The following is a 27,568-nucleotide window of genomic DNA, read 5'->3' as shown; positions in this document are numbered from 1 at the left end:
CTGAGGCATGCCTTCCAGGTACAGGATTGGGGAGGAGATGGGTTCCCTCCAGAAGATGATGCTGAGAGAGGGAAGCAAATAGGCTTTCCTCCTTCAGGATATTCCGCACTGCCTTCCTTCTGTGTGAAATTAAAGACTGCTCTTCCTCTCCCCCATGCACATCTGACTGCTAGTCTGAAGGCACAACTCTATGATCCAAAAGGGCCCAGACTGATCTAAGTTTATCCCTAGGTCCTCTCTCTCTGGTTGGTCCTGTCTATAGCTAGAGATGAGCAAGAAGCACCCACCAACTGCCCGAGCACTGTTTTCCGCACTCCCTCTGCTGAGGGAATCTGGTAGAGTAGAATGCACCAGATCAGTAGCTTCCACAGAACACAGGTTAGGTTTTTCCCAAGTGAGGAAAGCAGAGCTGGTCAAGAAAGGCTGCTAAACTAAATTTAGAAGCTATTTAGCAGGCTCTGAAGCTAGACAGATCAATTCTGCAATCACTATGCTATTGTTAACTTATAGTGGTCACCTACTGGCCCTGGGAAGTGAGGATAGTAATTTCAGTTCAAGTCTTGGTGTCAGGATTTAATATCAAACAGGGAGATACTCTTTGCCTCTGCTGCTTGACTCAGATAAGCACATAAGGGTCCCAGAGAAAGTTACCACCTCCTTTAGGCTGTAGTGGGTTAAAGAAGATCTCAACCTCTGGAATATTTAGTTGTAGGGCCTTTCCTGGTGAGCTATTAATTTAACATCAGTATTCTGGGAGGCAGGCAAATTCAAGGCAAAAGAGTACACTAAATCACAGACAGAGTGACATTGCAAATATTTAGCACTGGTGACTGAGTCTGTTATTTCCTAGGTGATATAGTTGGCCAGCAGGTTTCTTTTTTTTTTTTTTTTAACAAAATAAGCAAACGCTTACTTTATCATTCACACATAAAATTATATAGAAACAACACACAAACTGCTTGGAATGCAAATATTCTTTGGTTTACTCATCAAAATAGCAAATAACAAAATAGCAAAAACCTTATCAGTTAAATAAAAAAGTGACATTCTTTATTTACCTATCAAACCTTACTAAACACTGAAATGCATTCATTTTCATTCCCATGTTCTTCTGGCAATATCCTGTCTTCCCTTTTGCCTTTCATCTCCCTAAATTAAATTATTCTGATGGGCTCGTCTCTAAGGTAAAGATTGTTTTATCATTCTTAAAACCACTTACTTTTTATTGTCCCAATATCGGGAATGATCTAGATTTCCTCTTTGTCTCTTACATTTAAAACAGGTATGAAAAATGGAGATTCCATCAGCACATTTTCAAGATGACGTAAGTTAAGCCCTCAGCAAGCATTTCAAGGCAATGGTATGCCATTTTGGGGAATTTTCATGTTTTGGAAGTATTACTGTTGGTACTGAAAAACAGGACTCGATTCCAGAAGCATAGTCTTATGTTAGACATTATTCATAACGTCAAATACAATTGGTTTCTACAATAGTGATTTCAGAGAAGCAGTTTTCTATTTTTCTGAAGGTTCAATTTGACTGCCTTAATTCTTGAATCTTAATTCTTAATTAAGACGGAATTCTTGAATGTCAGTGACAAAGTCTTTATCAAAAGATTTTTTAACAAAAGGTAAACGTGAAAATGGAATTGTTTCAAAAGGAGAAATGACAGTAAGAGAGAGCTCTTGGCTTTTTAAAAGAGGTACACATACATAGTAAGGAATAAAGATGAATCAAAATACACAATTCTGTACATGACAGAAATATCCAATGTGCCACCAACATAACAACTGCCCTAAAAAAGATGTCTTGAGGTTTGGAGCCACACGTATCTTTCTTTATATAACTCTATATTTGCATCACGCAACCATACATCTTCCCGTGATCTGCTAACCGCTGGGAAGCTTTTTACCAGAATATTTGGCAATATGCTTTGCTTCAAATAAAACAAGCCTCATAAAACATTAGCATTAATGTCTGACAACTGAATTGGGCAAAGTCTTTCTGAAATATGTGTAATCTTTAAAACATTATTTTTTTTCTTCATAAATCAGCAGTGCTCCATCTTCAAATAAATCACGAGCAGTCACAATCTCAACTCACATGCTCATATGTTCTCTTCATCTAACATTTTGTTGATGCCATCACACAGTTTTTGTAAGTGGGGTTTAAAACTTCCGAAGGGATTATACAAGGCAGCCAAGAAATCACAATCTGAAAAATGATCAAAGACATTATTAACCCGTCCATGTGACTTGGCGGTGAGGTGACGCTGGATGACCTGGTGGAGCATCTCTCTACACTCATTTAACAGCCTGGATAACACATTCCGGTCAAAGGTGAAATCCACCTGATGGAAACTGACCACGGTCATAGCAAGTTGATGAACTTTCTTCTTGAATTTCTCCATCAGTGCTAGCTCATCTTGGTTAAACTGATTATTCCTGTAAAGAATGGCCAGCTTGATGACTGTTTTGATGAGGTTTTTGATGATCTTCTCTGCCTCCTTCTTGTTCTGGGTGTACTCCTTGGTCACCCTGTAGAGCTCATCCAGCACCTCGCTGCTCGTGTCATCGATTAAGGTGGTAGCGACGGATTTGGATGCCATTTTACCCAAGATCTTCTTTTGTGCCTGAACGGCCAGGTTTTTGGAATTAAAGACATCTGTGGCCACTAAAAACACAGGGGAGGAGGAGGATAAAAATTCAGTAAATATCAGCAAGAGAAGCAAATTAAAAATCTCATTGGAAGGAGTATTTTCCTTCCCATTTTCCCACTCTACGGTTTGCCTCCCATCTACTGACATTAGTTTCTGTTCAGAAAAGAACTAAAATAATTTTCCTACATTTTGGGGAATTAGGTTCTCATTGGTGAAATTAATGGGTGGTTGTGCATAATCTTTAAGGTTTTTTGGCAATTCAAGTGTTTTACACCTTCTGCTTTGTAGCCAATACATTGTTTAGAAGTTTAAGGGCTCTGGGGGTGGGGGTGGGGGAGGGATAAATCAGGAGCTTGGGATTAACATATACACCCCACTATATATAAAATAGATAACCAACAAGGACCTACTGTATAGCACAGGGAACTCTACTCAGTATTCCATAATAATATGGGAAAAAAATCTGAAAAGGAATTAATATATGTCTATGTATAACTGAGTCACTTTGCTACACACCTGGAACTAATACAACACTGTAAATCAACTATACTCCAATAAAATTTTTAAAAATGCTAAAATTAAAAAAAAAACAAGTTAAAAAAAACAAAAAACGAGTTAAAGGGCTCTGATTATAAAGATAGTATGTCTCAAGAGGCAGTAAGTTTTTATGTTATTTTTCCCTAGTTTTAATTTTATAAGAATTACATAAGGAATATAAAATCAACTCTACAATAGTTCTCTGAGCAACAGTAACCAAGAATGATTTATAGAAACCCATTTAAATGTAAGAGGAATAAATGACAAAGCCGTGATATTGAGTAAATTGACAAATTCATGGAAGCTAATCAAAAGGAAAGCCCTGCTTTATAGTCCAAAATTTGCAAAAAGTCAAATTTCCCAAGACATTGGTCAGCACTTAGCAGTTTGATCAACCTAACCACCCTGAATTTCAACTCCCCAAAGCTGAGTGTTGGAAAGAAATATTCCTTGGAGAGCTTATTGTCACTTGCTATTTCTAATGAATGGCCATTGTGACCTTTAAATTTTTCTACGATTTGAGAAAAAAACCCTACTGTATGAACTAATGAAACGTGCCACATGAACAACATACTTTGAAAAAGCAGATGCTTAGAGTTCACTTTTGAACTCACTGATTAAATTATCGTAATTTAGACAGAGATTTAAGACACAAAAAATAAGAGCTGTATATATTAAATATTAATGAGACCCTACGTGATGCTCTTAACTTACAGCCAGTCAGTGAAGATGCTCAATAAATGTTCATTCCCTAAACCAAGTTTAGTTTTTCTCCAAAATCCTCTCCCACTCTGCGTATACTGCTTCACTACAACTGTGCTTTCTCCCTCTTCTCCTAGGTGCCTGGGTGTTGGAAAGCAGTCATTCAGTAATGAAAGATGAAAGGCTTAAAAATACAGATATGTAGGAATGAGTCAGGGCATCATTGATATTATTAGAAATAATTACGAAATTATTTCTAGTTTGGACAGGTTGGCAACATTAGAAAACAAAAAGGTAGCCGCTCCCAAATCCAGGCTGGGAAGGTACATAAGAGATTAACTCCCTCAATGTGGAACTGCCATGTCAGATTTGAAATTTGGGCCAAAGTAGCTCATGGTATATAGTACAGGTAGCCGCCAAGTGATTCCTAATGACCAGGATGTCATTCAGAACTGTACACGGCCATACACCCTGCAAGAAAATCTTGATCGAACTAGAAATGGTGCCCTCACAAATGTTGATATTTAAACTTGTGAAACATGAACTGAAACTGCAGAAGAACTGAAACTGTTTTTGAGAAAGAAAAGGAAAGTGAAAGAGCACAAGAAATAGCCAACTTGACAAAGAAAGTTTCCAAGCTTTTTAATACTTTCATCATTTAAGCAGCAGTCCATTTCTATTCCTACTCTTCAATAGTTTGCAAGAGTGTATGGCTTTACACTAAAGAATTTATGTCAAAATGAACGGCACACGTGTAGTTACTTAATATTAATATTACCATATTAAGACCAGGGACCATCTTCCACGACTCAACTTAAGACACAGACCTCTACAAATAATAAACCTTATTTATATAGGAAGGGATACCCCCAAATTTTCAGATACACAGTAACCAACTAGGATTTCAGGAATTTATTTTATATAAAGTTGAAAGTTTATTGTTTTAATTGATTAGAGTGTGGCACCGTCTACAAACATCCCATCTGGGATTTACTGCAATGCCTATTAAATGGCGATACCGTACATTGTGAAATAATCGAAACCAGAGGGAGATGGGTTCGAAAGATTCCCCTGTGCTCCTTTTTTCCAAGGCTGGACTTGCAAGTTCGTATGTCTTTTAAACTAGTTTTCTTATTAAATCTAAATTTCCCATGTAATTGCAAGCATAAAGACAAAATAACTCTATGGTGTAGCGCTTTAACTTCTCGCAAGAGAAAGGCTGCTGCCAACTAAGCAAGATCATTCTCCATTTACTAGGAACCCAAACTAAACCAGGACAGAGAAGTTGACCTCTGAGGCTTTCACGTTTGTTTCAAAGGAACTTCAAACCCTGTTCTAGAAACACAGCAACAGCTTCATACTTTCATCTTATCCTTTGGATTATATCCAGTACAGTCATCTTTGAAAATGAGGATGAAACTCTTTCTCCCCCTCCTCAGGGAAGACATGCATGCAGTAGATTTCTTTCCTAGCATTAGTGAAGGCTTCTTCAGAGCCAACTGGGAGCTGTGGCTGAGAGCTGCTGGCCAGGACTGTGTGGTCTGTGATCATGAAATATGATTATTTTTTTCTTGCAAATTAACTGCCTTTGGCCATTCCTGCTCAGGCTTGTTTGTCAGTTCCACATCCTCCACTAGATCGATTAAATGTCTGGTGTATCTCATAGCTAGTCCTGGACCAAGTTTTTCTCCTTCACAGTCCTCACCCCTGTGTGATCTCAACCACTTCCATGGCTTCAGATATCACCCATGTGCCAATGACTCCCACAGTTATAACCCAGCCTCGACCTCCTTTCCGGACTCATTTTGCAAATGCACTCAAGGTTTTTCTTTTCCTTGGCTATTTTGCAGGCATCGCAAATATACCATGTCCAAAACTGAATCCTCGATTCCCTCCTGCCCCCAAAGGGCTCCTCCTCCATTCTTTACTATCTTAATTAATAGCATCCCTTCCATCCTGTGCTCAAGTCAGAGACCTGGGAGTCGTCCACTATACCATCCCCTCCCTTACCCAGTCCATTACCAAGTTCTTTCCATCCTACCTTCCTCCAATTCTCTAAATTCTATCCAATTCCCTCCATCTCCATGGACAACAGCCCAGTCCAAGCCCCTTTCCAATCGCTTCCAATGTAGTAGCCAGGGTTTTTAAAAATGGAAATTAGAAAATGATGCTTCACTTAAATTCTTTGCTAACCATTGCACTTCCTTGTTCCTGAAATCCTCATCATTTGCTTACATTTTCATTGTCTGCCTTCCTTTAATAGAATGTAAGCACTTTGAGAGCAGAAGTTGTAAACCTTATTCACTGTGTCGTCCCCTGGACCTACAAGGGTGCCTGGTACACGGCACTTCTGACAGAAGCAGGAGTCAACTGCCCCCCTCTCTTCACTATACTTAAATACTTCTCTGTGAAAACATGCTGACCTGCAAAATGAGAGTTCTAAATACATATGTGGGTGTTTGTTTGTTTGTTTTAAAAGCTAGAGAAACAGATATTTGCTTTACCTGGTTAAATATGTGGTTTTCTTCCTTTGAAGTGTACCTCAGAGTGTGGTTTCTCTTACTGTCATAAATCAGTTCCTTTAAAGAGGAAAGATTTAGCAATCCAAGTGTCCATCAACAGATGAATGGATAGAGAAGATGTGGTATATGTACACAATGGAATATTACTCCACCATAAAAATAATGAAACACTGCCATTTGCAGCAACATGGATGGACCTAGAGATTATCATACTAAGTGAAGTCAGACAGAGAAAGATGAATATCATAAGATGTCACTTATATGTGGAATCTAAAAAAAAATGATATAAATGAATTTATTTATAAAACAGAAATAGACTCAGACATAGAAAATAAACTTATGGTTACCAGAGGGGATGGGGTGGGGAGATAAATTAGGAGTTTGGGATTAACATATACACACTACTATGTATAAAAGAGATAAACAACAAGGACCTACTGTATAGCACAGGGAACTATATTCAATGTCTTATAACAACCTATAATGGAAAATAATCTGACATATATATATATATAACTGAATCATTGTACTGTACACTTGAAGCTAACACAACACTGTAAATTAACTATAATTTAAAAAATGCAAATGTAAAAAAAATAAAGAGGAAAGATTTATTATGTACAACGAGAAAACATCAAAGGACAGTAATACAAATATTTAGCATAAAAGCAGGGTACAGCGGTTCTGACTTGAGCTACAGTGGAAGATTAAACACAGGCCCACCTCTCCCTCTGTCTGGATCTATGATGAAAAACACATAACCAAAGGTATGCCCAGGAAGCAACTAAGATGTATGAATAGGAGATGTTCTCAAAGAAGAAAGTGCTGGAAGTACTGATTCACTTGTGTTTAAAAATATACATGTACGCTGTTGACTAACGAAAAATGATACTTTATATCAAAAACATACAAAGGATTACCACTACATCAAAACCATTTAAGACTGTTTTCAGAAATATGTGTGAATGTTATTTGACATCTACTTATCTCACTGCCCCTCCTCTACGTCTGTACATCGCCTTTCTTGGCTTAATCAAACAGTCCGTTTCAGCAACGTTTGCTGTAAGGCAAACTGATATTTAGGGAATCCTGCTTTTAGCATCAACAATTATAAATCTGGAGATAAACACTGATGTCAAAGTTATAATGACCCTGTATAAAAGAAAAAAAGTGCTTAGAACAGGGGGAAAAACCCCAAAACCTTTTCATGACATTAATTAGTGAAAAACTATAGTTCTCTGAAATTAACAAGAATTACCCATAACATTATCCCAGTTAAGAAAATGCTAATATAGTGAAGTACTCAAGTCACTTTCTTTACAACCTCACTATCAAATACATAATTTTTCACCCATCAAATTTGTTATACTTGGAACTTTTAAACGGTGACTACAGATGCACATATATGTCATTGCTAATTCTTGCCTAGTTAAAATTTGATCCAGTGGGCCCAGTAGTAGGAAGGATGGAAAAGAAAACAATTTGAAGAGCACGACTGGCTGTTTTGGTCTGTTAGTAAAAGTTCTTTAAACAAATATATAAAACCTTAGCTCTCTTGCATTTGAATTACTCCAAATCTAAATGGGGCTCAGTAAAAAGACAGCTTTGGGGATAAGAATGGAGCCATAACCAACAGTAAACACTGTCACAAGAAGTTAAACAGCTAAGAGTTGACCCCCCCTACATTGGGATTTGGTAGTGCTCCAGGAGAAAAGCAAGGAATTGTTGGGACACTGCTGATATATGTGTGACACTAGCCTCCACACTCAAAAATTCCAAAGTGGGACATTCAACAGGATAGAGAAGAAACAAAAAACCAAAAAGAAAAAAGAAAGAAAAAGAGAGTGAGGGGTGGGAGAGGGCCATATCAGCAGAAGCAGCAGAGATTCAAACTATGAGAGGGGCTGACCCTGGAAGAACCAGAAGAAATGACCATGGCAGCAAGCTGGAGGCAATCTTATCCAGAGAGAAAAAGACAAGTGCCGGGACCCTTAACCCCCAATCGCCCTTAGGTCACAGATGGAGACTCTAACACAAAAGAACATAGTCTTGAGAAAAATCAATACATCTAAGGTCCTTAACCTGATGGCGAATGCAAATTTGGGTGTGTATGCATTTTCCTGACCCCAAGTGGTTGAAAACCAATGGTATGCCTCATCACAGGGACAAGCTAAGTCATTCACTCTGTGTCTCCTACCACCTTCAGAAAAGTACATGCTCATTTAAAAAGTCAACATATTAAAGAAGACAAATGTCAAGGAAGGTGGTGACTTTAAAAAGGGCTGAAAAGGAAAAAAAAAATCACTGGATGGTTTTCAATGGAGTACTGGGAATTATAAAGCACCCCCTTGCAGCCTCCTTTCCTTGTTCTTTACGTAGCTATTTCACAACTCCGTAAGTAAATCTGGTAGTGCAAATGGCTCTTTTCCACAGAGATACAAATAAATTCTGTCTAGTGAAGGTGCAATTGCTCCTCATGTTCTTGTCTGCCTGTGTTACACTTGGCATTCTCCTTTGAAACGATTATAAGAGCTTACTGTTCCTCATTAGTTAACGAGTTAAGTAAAATCTTCGGCATGTCCCTTTTGTATTTTTATGAGACTCATGAGTTGATCTTCTTAAAAACATACCCTTTAACACATATTACGATTTTTTCATCAAAACCATATAAAGTAAAACAAAACAAACCAAAACAAAACTGCAGTCTATATAACCCTTTAGTGAGAACTAGTACATGTTTCCTGCAGCAACTAATTTCCCCAGGGTCCTGGAAAAGAAGAGTGTACTTATAAAAGTCCAATATTCCGTAGCTGATGGTTCCATGAACTGCCATACTGCTCAGGCATATTACTGAGACTCAGTTTCCCCATCTACAAGATGGGACTAATGATCCCCACCTCTTGGAGTGGTTGCAAAGATAAATGGACATGGAGCACAGAGGAGGATCTCACAGAATACCCATCACTGAACAGCTTTCTCCACAGGTTTGTTTAAAGAAGTCAACAAATTAAACTTCAAATACCTTCTGAGGTTCTCTGGTACTGAATGACATTTGGTGAAAATTAATCAACCCCTTCCGGAAGTAACATGGAGCTTAGAAATGCAAAATGCCAGACGGTTGTGTGAAAACAAAGACCTCACACGGTTTAGTGAATAACGAGTTATAGATCCTTTCCGTGATGACATTAAAAAAACTAAAATATATCAAAATTTCCTTTATCGGGGAATTTCTCTTTTTCTTAGGTGTTGAATCTGTTGTTAGCAATAGATTCAGTACCACAAGGACTGTGATAGGTAACACAAGTGTATTTTGTCTAGAGAAAACTGGCCCCAGGAGAACAGAATTGAAGCACCCCACAAAAAGACAAACAGTATCAGCGTCCATACAAAGCTGTGCAAGAGAGGAAACAAGGTAAAGGAAGTGGGCCACATATAAAGCCAAAGTGAAAGTCCACGGAGGCCAACAAGATTACTCCATAAAGTCCTAGCTTCTCCCCCAGACTTCCCAAAGCTTCCCAGAGAACTAGAGACCCAAAGGCAGGGCTTCCTGCCAAGTAAGAACAGCATGGACGGAAACAAAAGATCAAGGTCGAGAGTCCTGGGTTGTAGACTTGGGTGCAATTTAATTTCTTTGAATCTGTTTTCTCATCTGCTAAGTAGGGCATCATTTCAAGGTGGTATGGCTTAAGTGAGAGTTACTGAGTTACAAATCAGAAAACCCCCAGCAGCGTGCTGGGCTCATGACGACAGACCACAAATGCACACTGAGTTTTGCTTCCTTATTGAATACACTTGAGATAGAGAAGCAGGAATTCAAATCCAATATTTACACACACTGTATTCTTTCTACTCTTTTCTCTTTATATCTTCTATTTTCCAAATTTGTAGACAAGAGGAATTATGCCCTAAAGAAAACACTATGAAGGCTTTTCCTCATGTGACCTTGGGCTGTTTTTGTTGCTTGAATTCTAGAATCTTTTCATCACGATTTTGGGTTCAAGTGTGTGTCTTTCATTCCTGTGGCTTACTTTTGTGATGATTTTGAAATTGAAAATGTCATTTCCTAAGTTTCAACACCTTTAATGTCATATTAGACTCCATCTCTGCTTTTTTTTTTTTTTTTGGTTAATTTGCTCCAGGAATCATGTTGACTCCTTGACTGCTTTCTGAAAGGCATAAACTCTGACAAGATATCTCTGCTGCCTCTAGGTGCACTAATACCAGGATTGGAAGAAAGTTTGATGATATTTATATGAAGTGGTATGGTTGGATCCCACGGAATGTCAGTCTTGTAAATATTAGAAAAGAGGTTACAGGAATAGAAATGAATTTTGTGGCTACTCAGAGTGAGAGGTTTACAGTCATAAGAACCCACTGGCTAGCCACCATATTTTGAACTTATACTACATTATCCCCAGAACTGCCTAGAATATGCATTATCTTATTGAAATTTCACAACAATCCCAAGAGGGAGGTTGTCATTATCCCCATTTACAGATACAGTAACAGAGGCCCAGAGAAATTAAGTTGCTCTCTCAAGGCCATACAGTCAGTAAGTGGAAGAGAGGAACTTGATCCCAGATATGTCCAATTCCAGGCTATTCTCTTAAGAATTATGTTACAACACACAAGCATTACAAAAGCTCTCTCTCGAAGTATGAGAAGACCTACTAATATTTGACTAAGTGAAGTGAAATAAAAGAAAAGAAAAAGAGAGCAGGTCTCCCTTGGAGGAAAGACATGGATTCCATAAGGTAGATCAACCCAGCTGGGCTTGAAATAGCCTGTATTTCCAGGAAAAACTCAGAATAGTTTTAAAACATTGAAAAATATAATTAAAAAGAATAATATGCTTACGTTACTCAAAAGCCGGAGTGTAAATATTTAAAGTGAGAAGTCTCTCTCAGCTTTGCCACCACTACGCAGTACTGATGTCAACCACTGCTGCCCAGAGGTAACAACTATTTTTAGACTTTTGGTATCCTTTCAGATTTGCTGTCTCTTCTGCATAGATAAGCATATATATGAATAGATAGATTCTGAGCAAGGTGAAGAGGTCTTAAAGGCTTGCAATTCTTAAGAAATGCTACTTTTGAGTGATGAGAGACTATAAACTGGGTAATTCCAGTTTATGGAATTCTATAACTCCTTGCACGACTCTGACATAAAATGGTGAGATGCCAGAGGCACATGGCTATTACCTTTGTTCCCATACATGTGGTAGCAATAAGAGTCCTTCAGTGAGTGAGGAGAAGGTAGTAAGTATGAAACAGAGGTCTTTATTTAATTGGGGGAGGGTGAAGTTATGATTAGAGCAATTGTGCAGAGTTTATCATCCAAATGGGAGCCCTTCGAAAAGGGCACTGTTAGTAGTTACACTATGACAACAAATCTGTGATTGTTCCAGCAGGTAAATGTAAGTGGTCACTAAAGACTACTTAACTACTCAGGCACTAAAGACACTCAAGACTAAATAAGAAAGGGTCAAAAGTAAGGGTTACCCAAATATTTAGGACCTGAGAAATTTCTTGGGAACCCCACAAGAGCACTAGCCAGCTTTTATTCTGAATTATGTTAAAAACAACAAAAACCTAATTCTTCAAGAAGTTAAGAGTCTTAAGTAGGGGGTGGCAGGGGTGATTCCCTCGAGCTAAATACATTTGGGAAACGGGGTATACAAAGGTCCCATTTGAGTTGCAAAAAATGTACTAATAATCTTAGAGGTCTTGAGGATTAGTGCAGTAAAGTAACATTTTAACTTTACCTACCCAAGTTTTCCAACCTGACTTCTCAGACGACCCATTAACAAATTTGTAGGATAAGGTCAGTGAAAATTATTGGCTAACAAACTGACTTGAGTTCTTGCTAGCCCTCTGGAACGGATTCACAATTGTCTTGTGCAAAGAGAGTCAGGCAAAGCCAGGTAATGTGGTGACTGTGAACGTGGGCTCCAGAGGCACACCGTCTGGGTCAGAAGCCTGGTTCTGCCACTGAGTGCTCGTGTCCCGGGGGCTAATGACCTAACCTCTCTGTGCCTCAGTATCCCCATATGCAAATGAGGATACCTGAGGTTGTTATGAAGATTAAATGAGAATAATCCATATAAAGTGCTTAGGATAGTGCCAGATATTTAAAAATTGCATCAGTTAACATGAACTATTATTACTGTTGTCGTTAATGTTGTCATCCTGATTCTTAAGGTAGATATTGTAGAAGATCGGCTGGTATGGGATGATCGAGTCTTGTGATCATGACTTGTGAAACAGGAGTGAGGAAAGAAGAGAGGACATTAATCTGAAGACACGAATCATTCAACAAAACTTCTGAGTGTTTATAATGTTGTGGTTTCAGAGATAAACGACCGATCCTTTCTCTCCAGTTCTCTCCGGACACTCAGTTTAATGTGGCATTGGGGTGCGGGGCAGATGAGCACACAGCTTGGCAGAGTCCTAAAAGTGACGGTAGCAAAGAGAGGGAATGATAATTTTGCTCAAAGGGGTGATGGAGGGAAACTAGGTTTGCAGAAGGTTTCACAAGTGGAGACTGACCCAGGAGGTTGCCTTAAAAGAAAAAGAAGACTCTGCTTTACAGAAATAAATGTGACTGCATTCCAGAGCTGACCTACAGAATTCCTACAGGCGAGTTAGGGATTAAAAATTCTGCCCAGCAGCGTACCTATCTATATGTTAGAAACCCAAGGATGCACGTGGGTCCTATGGATTTTAGAGAAACTTTAAACACAAACTATGTATAGCTTGTTGTCGAGGCCCAGGAAAACTTACTACAAAGGTACTCAGTTTGCGAGAAAGCACTGGCAGGGAGAGGACAGATACAGCAGGTACTCGGGCAGCATTCTCCGTGGCAAGGCCCACGTGCATCAGAAGGGCCTGGAGCTTTCTTCGAAATGCAGATTGTCAGAGCCACTGAATCAGAATCCTCAGGATTGCAGTCTAAGAAGCTGGAAGAAGCACCCTGATGGATGGTTCTGAGGGAGAGTAAAGTTGGAGGACCCCTACTCTGAGGTGTACTCCTACAACGCTGTACTTTACAATTTTCCAATAGACACACTTTGGCCATGAAGACATGCTCTAAGTAGCCTATGAACAGATGTAACTCCCCACTCAATTTTTTTTTCACCCAAAACTAGACGTGAGCTTGTGCACAGAATGCAGAGAAAATGTTCTCAGAATACAGCTTATTATATTAAAGCCTCAAAGAGAATAGAAAAGTTAGTCTCTTTAAATGATACTTTAACCAAAATTTGAACAGGGCCTAATAATTCTATCACTAAGCTTCATATGGATTTGAAATTAAATAAAAATATCCTACATGTGTTTATACCAAACTGACTTTAGTGAACTATTCTTTTTCTTTTTAAATTAAATGAACCCTTCCTTATTTATTACATTGGATTAGGATACCATATATTTTTCTTGAAGACTTTTCAATTAAGCTGGGTTTATTTACATATTTTCTTGAGGACATGAAGCCTTTCCATTGTTGATATAATTCAAGCTTCCACCAGATTGTGGAGGAAAATCCTCTAAACAAGCTCCACGATTTTCTACACTTTTCCACTCCCTAAGTTCTCGCATCCTGCCAGAGGCCCTGGCTCCGGATGAATATTTATATTCACGCCGGGCTTCAAAAACCAGTAACAGACTTTAAAAGCCAACACACTGGAGTGCAGTTTAATTATCGAACCAGCCCCTAAAACTGGCATCGATGGTCAACACACCCTGTCTGGTCTCCTGGCCCTATAACAAAGACAAGCAGACGGTCAAATTAGAGCTGACATTTGCATGGCACTCCACAGTATGCAAAATATTTGCACTATAACACTTCCATGTGTTTATGAAAGGGTTTGTTCTGCTTTCATCCTCTTATTATTATTTAACCCTGAAGAAGCAGATGAGAGAACTGACACTTAGCAGTCAAGGGACTTGTCCAAGGGCACTGAATGAGGGGCAGAGCCGAGGTACATGGCAGCCAACTATGGTGCATGGCTGCTCTGTAAGAAAAGTGAATTTTCTATCAAATGCTGTGATGTTCCTGAGCCAGCTGCATAATCCCACGTTTTAGAGCTTATCTGCTCCCCAAGATAAAGCAACTCCTTGAACCAAAAAATAAGGAGGATGGGTCCTACACATCAGAGAAGAGAAAAAAAAATAAAGAAAATAAAAATTATGTGTCCACCCTGCTCCACCCCTGAAAAAGTCCTGCGCGTCCTTTAAGGCTCAGTTTAAACACCACCACTTCCAAGAAGGTTTTCCAAATCCAGCGGGGACGTAATCTCCCAAATCCAAAGAAAAGAATAAAGTGTTCCCTCTTCTAATGTATTTTCTGCCTCGTGGGAGAATTAAATTCCTATCTTATCTTACTTGATTATAATCCTTGACAACTAAGGTACCACTCTATTCATCTCTCTATTCTTCAAAGTGCATAACACCTGCTCTCCAGCTACCATGGAGTGAAACAAACCCCACTGCTCTAATCTGCTTCCATGGAACCTATCACTATCTTCTCCAGCAATTCATGAACATGTGTCAGGAAATCAATTCAATTTCATATATCTAGAGCTTAACAAATAAATTTACTTATCCTCCATGGACAATATGCATTTTCTTTTCTTTTTTTTGTCTACTGCTTTTCTCCCCTGTCCTTTGCCAGAACATACAGAATGACCAGCCACTTTTGTTTGGCGAAGTGACCATATTTAGCTAACTCAATCCTTACAGCAAATGTTCTGGAATTTTTCATGAAAATATCCCAAAGCCATCTGTTTGAGTATTTTAGGAGCAGTGACTTCTTGGCCTCAGCTTGGGCATCTGTCAAATATGCATCCTGGCATAGCCTCCCCACATTCTTGACAAAACCTTTCTGCAATAACTGTATGAAAAGGTTAAGCTGGTCCAGCATTTTATAGCCATGTCAAGCCCTAAGAGGCCAGATCCCATTAAAGGTAAGCAAATGGTAAGATGCGATCTGCTGGGCCTTAAAGTGAACTATCTCATTCCAAGTATCAAGATACACTGAAGCTCTAAAACTCCAGGAGATAACCTTGAAAAAAGAAAACCCAGTGTGCTTACAGGTGGCTACCTCCAGTGTGGCACTCAGGTTCTCTGTAAAGTGATTTCTACCCCTCTTTCTAACCTTTTCTCCCTGCTCTTAATGCTCAGGTATCCTCCATTGTTTTATTTAGATCAGGATGCCTTGTAGAGGTTGTAACCTGGACACCCCGTTGTTTGGCCTGTACAGTGTTGTATTCACCTTAGAGTTAGTGGTCCACGTTTTAAAAAATTTAACCTCAAAAATCTGTGTTTTTGATTTTTTTTTTTTTTTTTTTTAATAATCATAAGACCTGACCAAAACGGGCCCACATTCCCACACGGCAACCGTGGTCTTGAGGTAAGTAGTGGCTGCCGCCTTTAGAAGGAGAACACCCTGCCTGGTTTACCACAGGTCCTCCCTGGCCATCACCACCCAGTTACATTCAGCTCCCGGGCTTGGCAACCATTTGTGTGGATGACTTCTCCTTAAAGAAATAAATGGGACTACATTTCAGAGCCAACCTACGGAACTCCTATGGGCTCTTTGGAATTAGAATTCTGCCCCGCAGTGTACCTGTATGTCAGAAACAGAAGGGCATGTGCAAGTCCCATGGATTTTAGAAATAATTTAAACCTAAATTATGTATGGTCAGTGAGTGTCTACGGAAGGTCTGCTGGGTAAAAAGGTAGGAAGGTTAAGAGTAATAATAATTTGTTTTCATAACACTTGTTATTTAGTTACAGGCATCAAAATCTCCCCCTAATTTCTACAGAATGTGTTCGCTGTGTCTCAGAGAGGTGGTGAATTTGCCAAATTTCTAAATATCCTGGGAGAAGTGGAACTTGGATTTTCCATACCAGTTTGGAGCGCTACACAGTAAACAGACTTTTTAGCAGAAAAGCCTTCTCCCAGTCAGTCACTCATTCATTCACTTAACACATTTTTTACTCAGCACCAAAATGCCTGCTCTCGAGAAGCACAGATTCTAGTAGAGGCAAACCTAAGACACAAAACCTAAGACACATTAAACAAATGTGTATGAACAGGTCAAACAGTGGCAGGGGGCTAGAAAAAAGTAAAGGGAGTGTGTGTGTTTTTGCTGGGGGGCGGGGTAGTGAGGAGACTGGGGGTGAGGGGGAGACTATGCTATTTTATCCCTGCTATTTTAGTCAGGGAAGGCCTTTCTGGAAAGGTGACATTCGAGCAGAAACTTGAAGGAAGCAAGGGGGAGCCATCTTGGGTGAAATCCTATCCATTCCTCAATGATCCTTCCCAAATATATCTTCCTTGAAGGCTTTATTGACTAACCCTGTCAGAAACGTTCTAGCCTCTCTCTCACTCTTTTTGCAAACTGCTTTACATCATAATTATTTGCTTCCATTTTCCCTGAAAGTAAAATCTTTGTGATTGGTTATAATTTATTATTTATTCCTTGCCACAATAAATGCTCAATTAATCTTTAAAATGTATCTGCTGGGTCAAAAGAATTCCCAGGTTGTTCTGGGGGAACAGGAAGCCAGGGGAGGAGTGAGAAAAGAGTACTGGTTTTTTATAAGACATAAGAAACTATAAATGAATTATTTTAATTAGGTATCATATCTCAAATACTTTAATTAAGTAGCATATCTCAAATACTTAATTAGGTAGCATACCTCAAATATCATATCTCAAATTTACCTAAGAAACGAATATTGCAATATAATCCTTTGGAAAAAATTTATTCTAAATGAGTCCATTCGTAACTTAGGATAGGCATCCAAAAAAAAAAAAAAGTCATCTTTTGATAACACTTGAAACTGGTAAAAATTACTGAATAACCCACACTCTGCAGAGATAAGATAATTCTGTTTTTCAGAGAGATGTTGCTTTTTTAAGATTAAAAAAGGTATTTTTTAAGGATATATTCATAAGAAACTGGAAATTTAAAAAGGCATAAACTCTACCTTTCTTTGCTAGTTTGTTAAATAAAAAGTTGAAAATTAAGTTAGGGTTATAATATAAAAATCTTAAGTTTTCTATTTTGTCCTTATTGAAATTGGCTAACTTCAAATTATATTTAGAATTAAAAATAATAAAGCCAAACAGTTTTGTTAAAATAATCATAATTCTTTCATGTTGAGTCATACTTGGTATATTAAACTCATTTTTCCATTAAAGAAAATAACTAAAAAAGGTCATTATAGTCAATCTCTTTTAAGAACTAAAAATCGTTTCCCTAAGTACATTAACTTGCTGTCTTAGAGATGGATTACTTCCCTAATGGTAGATATTTGGGTAAAATAAACTTTGGCAAATAACGTAACCAATCAATTTTACCACCAGTTGCCAAATAACAACAAAATAAATCACTTCCCTGAAACACTTTGGCAGCGCCCACCTTTCTGTAGTTTTGTCTTTCCACCCACTCACTCAGTGCTCCAGAATTAAGGCCACCATCCCACCTCTCCCCATTTCTGTCACCAGTCCTACTTTTAGAGATGGAAGAAGCCATGGAGACCACAGGCGGAAAACAGAGGCCCAGCGGTTAATGCAGGGTTACAATATGACCCCCATTAACTCCTGGTCGCTGGCTTCCCTGGGGAAAGGTGGTTTGGGATTATCAAAAGTAGCAAAGAGTAATTCCTCCATTTAAAACAGAGCTTACAAACTTTGGGCTGGCAACACATTTTGGTTGGGCCCCCATAATTTTTTTTTTCTTTTTAAAACTGAGATAAAATTCATATCACATGAAAATCACCATTGTAGGGCTTCCCTGGTGGCGCAGTGGTTCAGAGTCCGCCTGCCGATGCAGGGGACACAGGTTTGTGCCCCGGTCCGGGAAGATCCCACATGCCGCGGAGTGGCTAGGCCCGTGAGCCATGGCCACTGAGCCTGTGCGTCCGGAGCCTGTGCTCCGCAACGGGAGAGGCCACAACAGTGAGAGGCCTGCGTAATGCAAAAAAAAAAAAAAAAAAAAAAAAAAATCACCGTTGTAACCATCTCAAAAGGATGAAACTCAGTGATTTTTATTATATTCACAATGGGCAACAATCATCACTATCTAATTCCAGAACACTTCATCAACCCCAAAATGGGCCCTCATAATGTTTTAATTTTGTTTTTCTAATTAGTAAAAACCATGTAAAAGTTGGGAGCATTGACCTAAAAATTCACATTTCCCATTTCTCAAGAAAAATCTGACCTGGTAACATTTGGGGGCAGGGGGTACAAGGGAGTAAGAAACAGGTCCTGTCCAGTTAACCACCTGGCCACACGCCCACAGAGGCCAGGAAATGAGCCAAGATCTGTGAGTTAGCCACCCCTGCTTTAAAGGCTCAGGGACTCAAATCCTTCTGAATCACTTTTCAGACCTGGGTGTGACTCTGGCAGTGATTCCAAAGCGCTCGCAGCCCTCTGTTCCCCTAGCTGGCAATCAAGCTGAGCAAGAAGACTTCCTAGTTCTGACTTGTCAACACATCTCTAGGCTTCCACCACCTTCTCCTCCAAATGCCTTGCATTTTCCACCCCAGCATATTTGCTGAAATCTCTCTCTTCACTGAAAAAGCCATCCTGTGTGTACCTGAGCAGCACTCTAAACCCTCATCCTTTGAGCACCACTGTCACAACTTGCCTTTGCTTCTTTTTGTTTTTTTTTTTTTGCGTTACGCGGGCTTCTCACTGTTGTGGCCTCTCCCGTTGCGGAGCACAGGCTCCAGACGCGCAGGCTCAGCGGCCATGGCTCACGGGCCTAGACGCTCCGCAGCATGTGGGATCTTCCCAGACCGGGACACGAACCCGTGTCCCCTGCATCGGCAGGCGGACTCTCAACCACTGCGCCACCAGGGAAGCCCAGTTTATTGTATTTTTTTAGATTCCACATATAACTGATAACATACAGTATTTGTCTTTCTCTGCCTGACTTATTTCACTTAGCATAAAGTCCATCTGTGTTGCTGCAAATACTTGCCTTTGTTTTCTACTTACTATCTGTATTTTATTTCCCTCTGGTTACTTGTTACTGAAAAAAAATTTATTTATCAAAGGAACCATATACACAATGTGAATGGAAACTGCTACTCCTCCCCTAAATATACCAAAATCATAAAAATCATTAAAAATTTGTTAAATCAAAAAAAATTTGTTAAATCATAAAAATTATTTCAATGAGGAAAAAAAAACCCATTACTGTTCATTTCTAGCCAGATATCGCTGTCTGCCAAAGGCCATGAGCCCCATGTCTAACTGCGTGGCACAAAAGGGGTGAGTCAGTGTGAATAAGGTGGCAAAGGTCACACAGCCCCAAAAAGGCATTCTCTGGGAATGATGTAAAGGATTCCAAGGGAGCTGAAAGGGACTAATCGTCTTGTAAAGTTACTGAAGATGATCTTACTCTGTGCCTGGGGCCTCCTAAAATCATTTACTGTACCGCCACCAATGGTACAGCCACCACATTTTGGGAAATCCTGTCCAAAGCTTCCTGCCAATGCATTCATCTCAACAGTTGTGCCTCAGAGGTCTCGGCCACGGATAGCCCTTCCTGAACCTCTCTAACCCGGATGTGGCATCCCCCTTGTATGTACTTCCTCGTGTACATGTCTGACATCTTCTCCGGACTGAAAGGCCCTCAAGGACAGAGACAGGTCTTCCATACTACATAATCTTCTCTGGTGAAAGCTACTGGCGTTAACTTACACCTGGTCAGATTCGTGGCATATGCCTGTCTTGACATCCCCAGCGAGGAGAGTTTTGAAGTGACTTTAAAAAATTGCAAACCAGTTTCTAAATGAACTAAAACATGTCCTAGTAGATAAAGTGCCCAATATGGTGAAAGACACACGGATAAATAACTGCATACCTTTGCTTTCTTAAATTTAAGGATTTCATAAAGCACTGAATACAATTACTATTGGTGTGCTAAGTAAGAGCTATCCTATTTAGGTCAGGTTTTGTTTTAAAGGTAAGGAAGTGTGCCTAGCAGGCTGGGAAGGGGGGTAGGTGTCTAGGCTTTGTTTCTGGGGTGGACAGAGGGGTTGAGCACCTTCTGTGATGACTCCGGGTGTCACACATGCCCAGAAAGAATCGGTTCACACTACCTGGCTCAACTTGATAAAGAGACACAGGACAAAGATTTCCACAGGCAAATAAAAACAGTGTCTACTAACCTAACATTAAATATATATATATATATATAGAGAGAGAGAGAGAGAGAGAGAGAGACAATTTGTGATGCTCAATTTGTACTTTTATGGTATCCAGATTAATCTTCTAAAAGATTGGAGGCCTTATAAGATCAGTACACATGGTGCACATGATGCTCATTTATAAGGCTAGAAAGAAAATTTTCTGAGTCAAATGATTAGCAAGTTTTATGATCATATCTTTGTTCTTGGGAAATATTCCTGATCATATCTAGTGGTTATTTTATATTGATAAATAATAGAACCTCCAATTAAAGCATTGTTTCTATGGAGAAAGACAATCTACTTTTTTTGAAATTTTCTTTTTCATATGATTTCTAATACCCTCAGTCCTGCAAAAATAGAAGATATCTTAGAAGAATAATGTTGAATTTATCTCTAAGGTGAGACAATGTAAATTGTAAAGATTACATGCTTAGGAAAAATATGAATCAAGTCTTTAGAATGTATGATTTGAGTCAGTTTCTAAATCTGAAAATTAAATCTATCCTAACCGAAAAGTTTCCCCCTTGAACTAATCTCCCGTTAATTTTCAATTCATGTCATTCAGTCTACTCCTGCTTTGAAAAGGATGGTGAGGGGAGTTAACAAATTTGCCAGAAACAATGGCTTTTCCTCTTACATTTTCAGCATGCTTTTTTTTTTTTTTTTTTTTTTTGGGCTGTGTTGGGTCTTCGTTGCTGTGCGCGGGCTTCCTCTAGTTGCGGTGAGTGGGGACTACTCTTTGTTGCAGTGTGTGGGCTCTAGGCACATGGGCTTCAGTTGTGGCACGCGGGCTCAGTAGTTGTGGCTTGCGGGCTCTAGAGCACAGGCTCAGTAGTTGTGGTGCACGAGCTTAGTTGCTCCGCGGCATGTGGGATCTTCCCAGACCAGGGTTCAAACCCGTGTCCTCTGCATTGGCAGGTGGATTCTTAACCACTGCGCCACCAGGGGAGCCCCTTTCAGCATCCATTTTTAATGCCATTTGTTGATCTTAGAATGAAGGAAACAGATGCTACTGTTGGACATGAAATGTCATCTCATACAGTATTTTTAAGCTGTCAGCTGTACAGTTAGTCTTTATTTAGGCAATGGACAAGTGCTTCTCTGTACCTTTATTTCCCTGAAACATACAAATACACAAATGCCAGAACTCCACCCACTTTCCGATGCAGGGCACGATCTATAGGAAATATCCAAAATGAATTCTGCCATATTTTCCCTGTTGACAAATCAAAATGAAATCTTTTTCCACTACATACTACAGAATAAAATAAAACCATATGCCATACTACCCCCACTGAAACTTAGAAACCATGTTTAAATGAATGTTTAGAGACTCTAGCTAACCTCAAAAGAAATTGAATTCTTGAATAGCAAGTGTCTAGCATCTATGAGTATTTTTCTTCCATTAAATTGGTATTTTCACAAAATAGAGCAACCTTAGATACAGGCCAAAAAAAAAAAAAAAAGAGAATGTTTTAGAATTCTTGGATTAAGATTCTAGGTTCCAAATGTAGGCCTCAATAATCTCCCAGGTCTCCCAAGTTTTAATGGCTCCTAATAAAGTATCAAGGGGTCAGAGGGTGGGTCATCTTTTCTTGAGCTGACTTACAGCTCACTTCATTCTGATGGAGGAAAAAGAATCTGAAATATTTTAATACAGTATTTTTTTTCATCATGAGGGATAGCTGAAAAATGACCGGAACACTAGTTGGAGGCTAGTGTTGGGTCAGTAGAGGTCTTAGTAACAGTTATTCCCTTGTCTTTGGGCTCAAGGCAAAGCGGTGGCCACTTTGGGAGCCCTCCTGGTCTTAGAGGCAAGATTTTCTTTTCAGGCACAATTCATATTATTTTGATCAGCAGTGTGCCTTTATCATCCATTATTTTATAGAACTTCTGAGCATGTATGTGCATGGTTAAAGAGGGCTGAGGCCTTCCATTTGCTGTCAAATTCTGATGAAGTCCATTTCTTATCTTCTAGATATAAATAAGTGAAAGCTGAGATGTTAGTTGTTAGAAGGCTTTACCCAGCCCCAAAGCGTTTTACATCTGGATCTGCCCACTGTTTCTCTGTCCCTCAATCAACTAACATCTTTTTCTTCTCTAATATTTCTCCTAAAATTGCTTTTTATTTTAAACTAGATTTAACTAGTGATAAGCTACAATGGCTGGAACGCAAGAAGAACTCCACAGATGTACAATTCCAATGAGCTGAAACAGAGAGATGCTTCTGTGGCAACAACAGCTACAAAAAACTAGTGAGAAAAAAAAAGAGGCATTTCAAACACAAGAGTTGCCTAAAACACTCCCTTTTCTATTGCCCCACAAGATGTGCCAGAAGCGTACTGATAATGAAGCCCACCTGACCCAAATTTGAAAGACAACTCTCCAGTTCCCATCAACTTTTCAACAGAGTAATAAGTTAGCCTGTTACAGACTCCAGCAGCCTAGACAGTTCTGCTCTGGTTAAAGCCCACCCCTGGGTCTGTGCTGAGCCTAGGCATGACCACTGTGATTCAAAACACTAGGTAAGAGACTGATTATCACCCCGAAGCCTTCAAAGGAACCAGCACAAAGAAAGTCCTAACAGGCCTTCTCTTAGATGCCCCTCATATGCACAGTATATTCGGAATGTCCATCTTGGTTTCAGCTGACAGCTGGCACCATGGATGGTATAACCACCTACCGAGCACAGTCCCCTCCTGTACCTAAAACCCAGACAGCAAGGCCAGATGATGACTCATCATCAATGTTTGGATAATCCATCAATCTCATGAAAATAGCAGAGGTTTAAATTCTGCAAAATATTTTACCCTCTGGACCATATGCTTACCCTCACACTTCATTGGTTACCAAGTATTTTCCGCTTCCCTACACCGTGCCCAACATCATAAAAACTAGAAGAGTCTTGCCACAACAAGGCGACAAAGATAGAGAAGTAGTCTTCACGACAGAGGTAGAGAAGATTAACATTTCAGATCAGGGAATCATTTTATTCAGTGAAAGTTTGGCTTGTATACACAGTTCCCCTTTTCCCCCTGAAAACATCTGACTAGAACAGGTATAGGTTATTTGGAGCACAGCAGTCCTATATTCTTAAAAGACTTGATTTTTATCAATTTCTAATCCAAGGCATAGCAGGGACTATTCTACTCTGTCCTGCCTGGAGCTCGAAAACAGAGAAGACGGTAAAGAGGAGCACAGGAGAAGAAACATCATTTCAGAGTCGTAGCCACATTCTGCTCAAGTATGGTAACTAGAACCCCGCTCTTTATAAATTTATGATTTATTTCTAAATTTGGCAAGTAAAGCTGAGTTGTCCCAAAGAACCATTACTGACCTCACCCTAACCCAAACTAAAAATATTTTGCATGCATTTTGTATTTTAAATCATCATTCTCTGGCAAGTTTCTTATTTGAAAAACAAACAGAAGCTCAAACACCTGCACAGAGTTAAGAGAAACACTTTTTTGTTGTTGTTGTTAGAGACTCTCATCTAATAAATGTTGTCTCTAATTCAGCATTTCCAAAGAACATGGTATTAAGACTTCTTAAATCCCTAAGACCAAAAATAAAAAAGAAAAAAAAATGCTGTTTAGAATAAGAAAGAAAGGAGAGAAAAAACTGTATTAAGAGAGGGAAAGTTATGTTATTTAGGGAGACAGCAAGACAAAATAAAATATGAAGTTATCTTTGAAGTCCTGAAACAATAACTGTGTGCAGAGAGGTGCTAAAAAACCTTTTGGTATCTGTCAAAATAGTATAGATTCTTCCTAAGTTGCTATCTGACAAAAGAAATCGAAGAATCACTAGAATGATTGGAAGTAACTTTGGGGGAAAAAAATGCTGCTTCAAGTATACCTTAGATTCAAGAAGACAAGTCTTGAGTATACAGTTGTCTGGGCACGTCCTTGACGCTTTCAGTTTAAGCTGCTACATATGCAGGTGAAGATTATTTCCCCATTACCTACCTCAGGAGGGGTGATGATTTAAAAGGAGCTAAAAATAAAGGAGGCAACAAGGAAAGAATACTGACTCGAGCTGATTCTCACGTCTATTCAAATATCCTCTTATTTCATTAAAAAAAACCAAAACCCACCAACACCATAAAGTTTCAATCTGTATAACAGAAAATGTCAGGTGAAGTGACGGCCTGGTAAAAGTGAGAAAGCCAAGTGGCTGCTGAGAGCTTCACACTTATAGCCATGTTGAACTGAGTGACAAAGATCTATTCTGTCCAGAAATCCCCCACTTTATTTTTAAGCCTGGAAACTGGTTAGTCATATCTATACTGAACACTTCCTGTCCAGGGGCATGATGATGGCGACAAACTGCCAAGTTTAGTAGCTGCTTACATTCTGTCAATTGAGTCATTCATGGAATAGAAAACAGCATCAAACATTAAAAAACATCTGGCTAACTGAAGCTTTAAAAGATATACAAGGAAAACAGTTTTGACTATTTCACAGAATAAGGATAGATGGTGCCAGGAAAACAAAACAGAAAGAAAAGAACATACAATGTTACTCTAAGAGACTATTTTCTGGTAGTTTCTGTGATATTCCAGTATTACTACCAAATATAACAGTTCTCTCACTCCCCCTCTGGGTTAAATAGTCCAATTGACATTCCACATCTTCATTTACAAAAATGCCCCAAGATGCAGAAGGTCTCAAGGAACTAAGCAACAACAACAGAATCAATTTATTCCTTTTTGTGTTTAATTTTAATCTAATTATATTTTAAAGGAAGGGTCACCTGAGAATTTTAAAGAAACAAGAATACGAAGGACTGAAATACAGATCAGGAAGGTCTTTATCCACTGGTCAAACACCATAATGTTACATTAAAAACCCATCTTTGAGAAAGAGAGGAATACAATTAAGGATTGTAAGAATGACCCTTTCCCTAGCAGCCCTGAGGGCTACGTCAGGCTTCAGTTATAATTTACCTGATTAACCCTTATACATGCTGAGACAAGCCAGCTGAAGTTCCACTGCTGAGAAGCACAAGGAACACCTCCCCTCCCCCCCGCCCCCGCCCCAAGCGCTGGCAGAGGAGCAGCCCCAAAGCATGCTGGGATGGACGACGACAACAAGAACGTCAAGTAACAGCTCCTGCACTTCCAGGATTATCCCCTTGATCATCAAGTCTGAGCAAATGATCGTGTGAGCCAAATAATGGACACCAGCTCTGCCCATAAAAACCCTCCGCCTGAGATTCTTCAGTGAGCTTGCTCACTTAGCAAGTGAGACTTGCTAATGAGTGAAGCCACAGAAATTAGGCGCAGCGTCATTGGGGGAGGGTGACGATGGTTCTCTCCTCCTCCAACAGCCATGCACTAAAAGTCCCACTGGCCTTCCATCCAAAGGATGGTACGGTACAGCTGACTGCTTTGAGAGGACTCCGCCGGGCTGGTATTACTGCTTTTCTAATTCATCATCTGCCATTGGCAAGCTTTTTGAGGAAATCATTTTTATAACCCAGTAGAAAGTCACTAGGAATCCAAGCCAACACAACACAGACCTTGCTTCAGACCAGCCCGATTTAGCCGTTGGAAAAGCAGCAGCATTCCTCAGTGTCACGTCCTTGTTTATGGGCCCCTGCATTAATCCTGCCTGAGAAGAACTGGAGTGCTTGTGTGTCCTCCAAACGCCACTATATTCACGGGCTCCAAGCTGTATCTTAACTTTGGAGACCAGCACTCCTTCATACCTCCTGTTAACTGCACAAGCAAACAAAATAAACTGCCAAAACTTCTCACCTCAGTCACGGTGGTCTCTTGCCTCTCTAGTGTTGCATAAATTATCTTTTTTTTTTTTTCCATTTCCAAGTTATTTCCTTACACCTCCCTTCCCCTCTCTCTCCTAGGAGGCTCCGCATCAAGTCTGGGTCCCACCCTGTGCCTGCCACTGCCTGCCACTCCCCGTCCCTCTCACTCACTATTTCTTCCTCATTGTTCCCTTGAAATGTCAAAACCTGCCAAACGGCCACTCCCTCGACTTCCTTCACTATTCTTGTTTCCCAGTAGTTCTTCTCCTTCCCTTTTGTTGGCGCTACTGGCCCCTGAATTCCACCTCCTTGGAAACTCTGGAGAGACTCCTTCTTTAATTATCTCCTTTGTCTGAAGAACCTGAGTCCAGCGTTTAGACTTGTGATATTGCAGAGGGGTGCATTTTCATTCTAGCTGTTTCATAACTGACTTAATTCTAATTTTAACCCTCAAAGGTGAAAATGGTTTTGTAAGTGCTTTACAATAAGGAGAACAGTCAGTGCACTAATACTTTACTGTTATCAGATAACTTTACAGAAGAAAAACATTCCTTGGAGCAGGCCCATCCTTGCTTGCTTTTTACAGAATGGGAAATGAGTACTTCTTAACCAGGTAAATGTTGTAGGTAGGCCACGGTGGGTTCTGTCTTTGTGATTATAAGTCTCCTTATTTATCCAGCACCTCCTGGGTGAAGCTGTCTAATCACTGATATAGCATTAACTCAGTGGTGCTCACCTCAGGAGAGATTAAAAATTCCTCAGAAAGGCTCAACTTACTAGTGTGGCTCAAATCCTATTTAACATGTAAAAGACTAAAACCCTCAGAGCTTCAGAGTATATGTCAAATCTAGGGTACCCCTGGCAGAACCACCAGTGGTTTTCCAAAACATGCATTCCTGTCATATGGGGGAAAAAAAAAAAAATGGGGCAGAGAGGAAGTAAAGGTGAAAGGGAAGAGAGAAAAATTCCCTAATTCTCAGACTGGCCAAAACTTTTTTCCAGCATGAAGAGCTGGATTAAATTTCCTACCTATATTCACTTCTTACCCTTAAGCACCAGTGCTGATTTTGTGCAATGCCACAGGGAGAGGTCAGAGGTGATGGCGGTGGAGATCAGGAAGGAAGCTACTGGCAACTAGGACTTGGAAGGTCCTAGGGTGATCAAAG

At 39.7% G+C, this 27,568-nt stretch overlaps 2 protein-coding genes across 6 annotated transcripts in view; both read right to left on the bottom strand.

Moving 5' to 3' along the window:
- Positions 1-959: 959 nt before the first annotated feature.
- TNFAIP8 (TNF alpha induced protein 8) overlaps positions 960-27,568 on the bottom strand; it is a 119,671-nt gene continuing 93,062 nt past the window's right edge. For 4 of the 5 annotated variants that reach the window (XM_019940880.3, XM_019940879.2, XM_004323023.4 and 1 more), the window contains exon 2: positions 960-2,673. In XM_019940880.3, coding sequence (XP_019796439.1) covers positions 2,108-2,673 — 566 coding nt within the window. In that variant the 3' untranslated portion in view covers positions 960-2,107. Of the gene's footprint in view, positions 2,674-26,156; positions 26,371-27,568 lie in introns of those variants that run through there. The other variant, XM_019940877.3, reaches the window with a different exon arrangement.
- The window catches only part of DMXL1 (Dmx like 1), a 259,666-nt gene continuing 234,661 nt past the window's right edge, over positions 2,564-27,568 (bottom strand). The window contains exon 45 of the mRNA XM_073802432.1: positions 2,564-2,673. The gene's annotated coding sequence lies outside the window, so the exon portion shown is untranslated. The remainder of the gene's footprint in view (positions 2,674-27,568) is intronic.

This window comes from Tursiops truncatus, chromosome 3 (assembly GCF_011762595.2).
Source record: "Tursiops truncatus isolate mTurTru1 chromosome 3, mTurTru1.mat.Y, whole genome shotgun sequence".
Lineage (NCBI taxonomy): Eukaryota > Metazoa > Chordata > Mammalia > Artiodactyla > Delphinidae > Tursiops > Tursiops truncatus.
The sequence above is the reverse complement of the archived record's forward strand: the minus strand, read 5'-3'. Positions and strand labels throughout refer to the sequence as shown.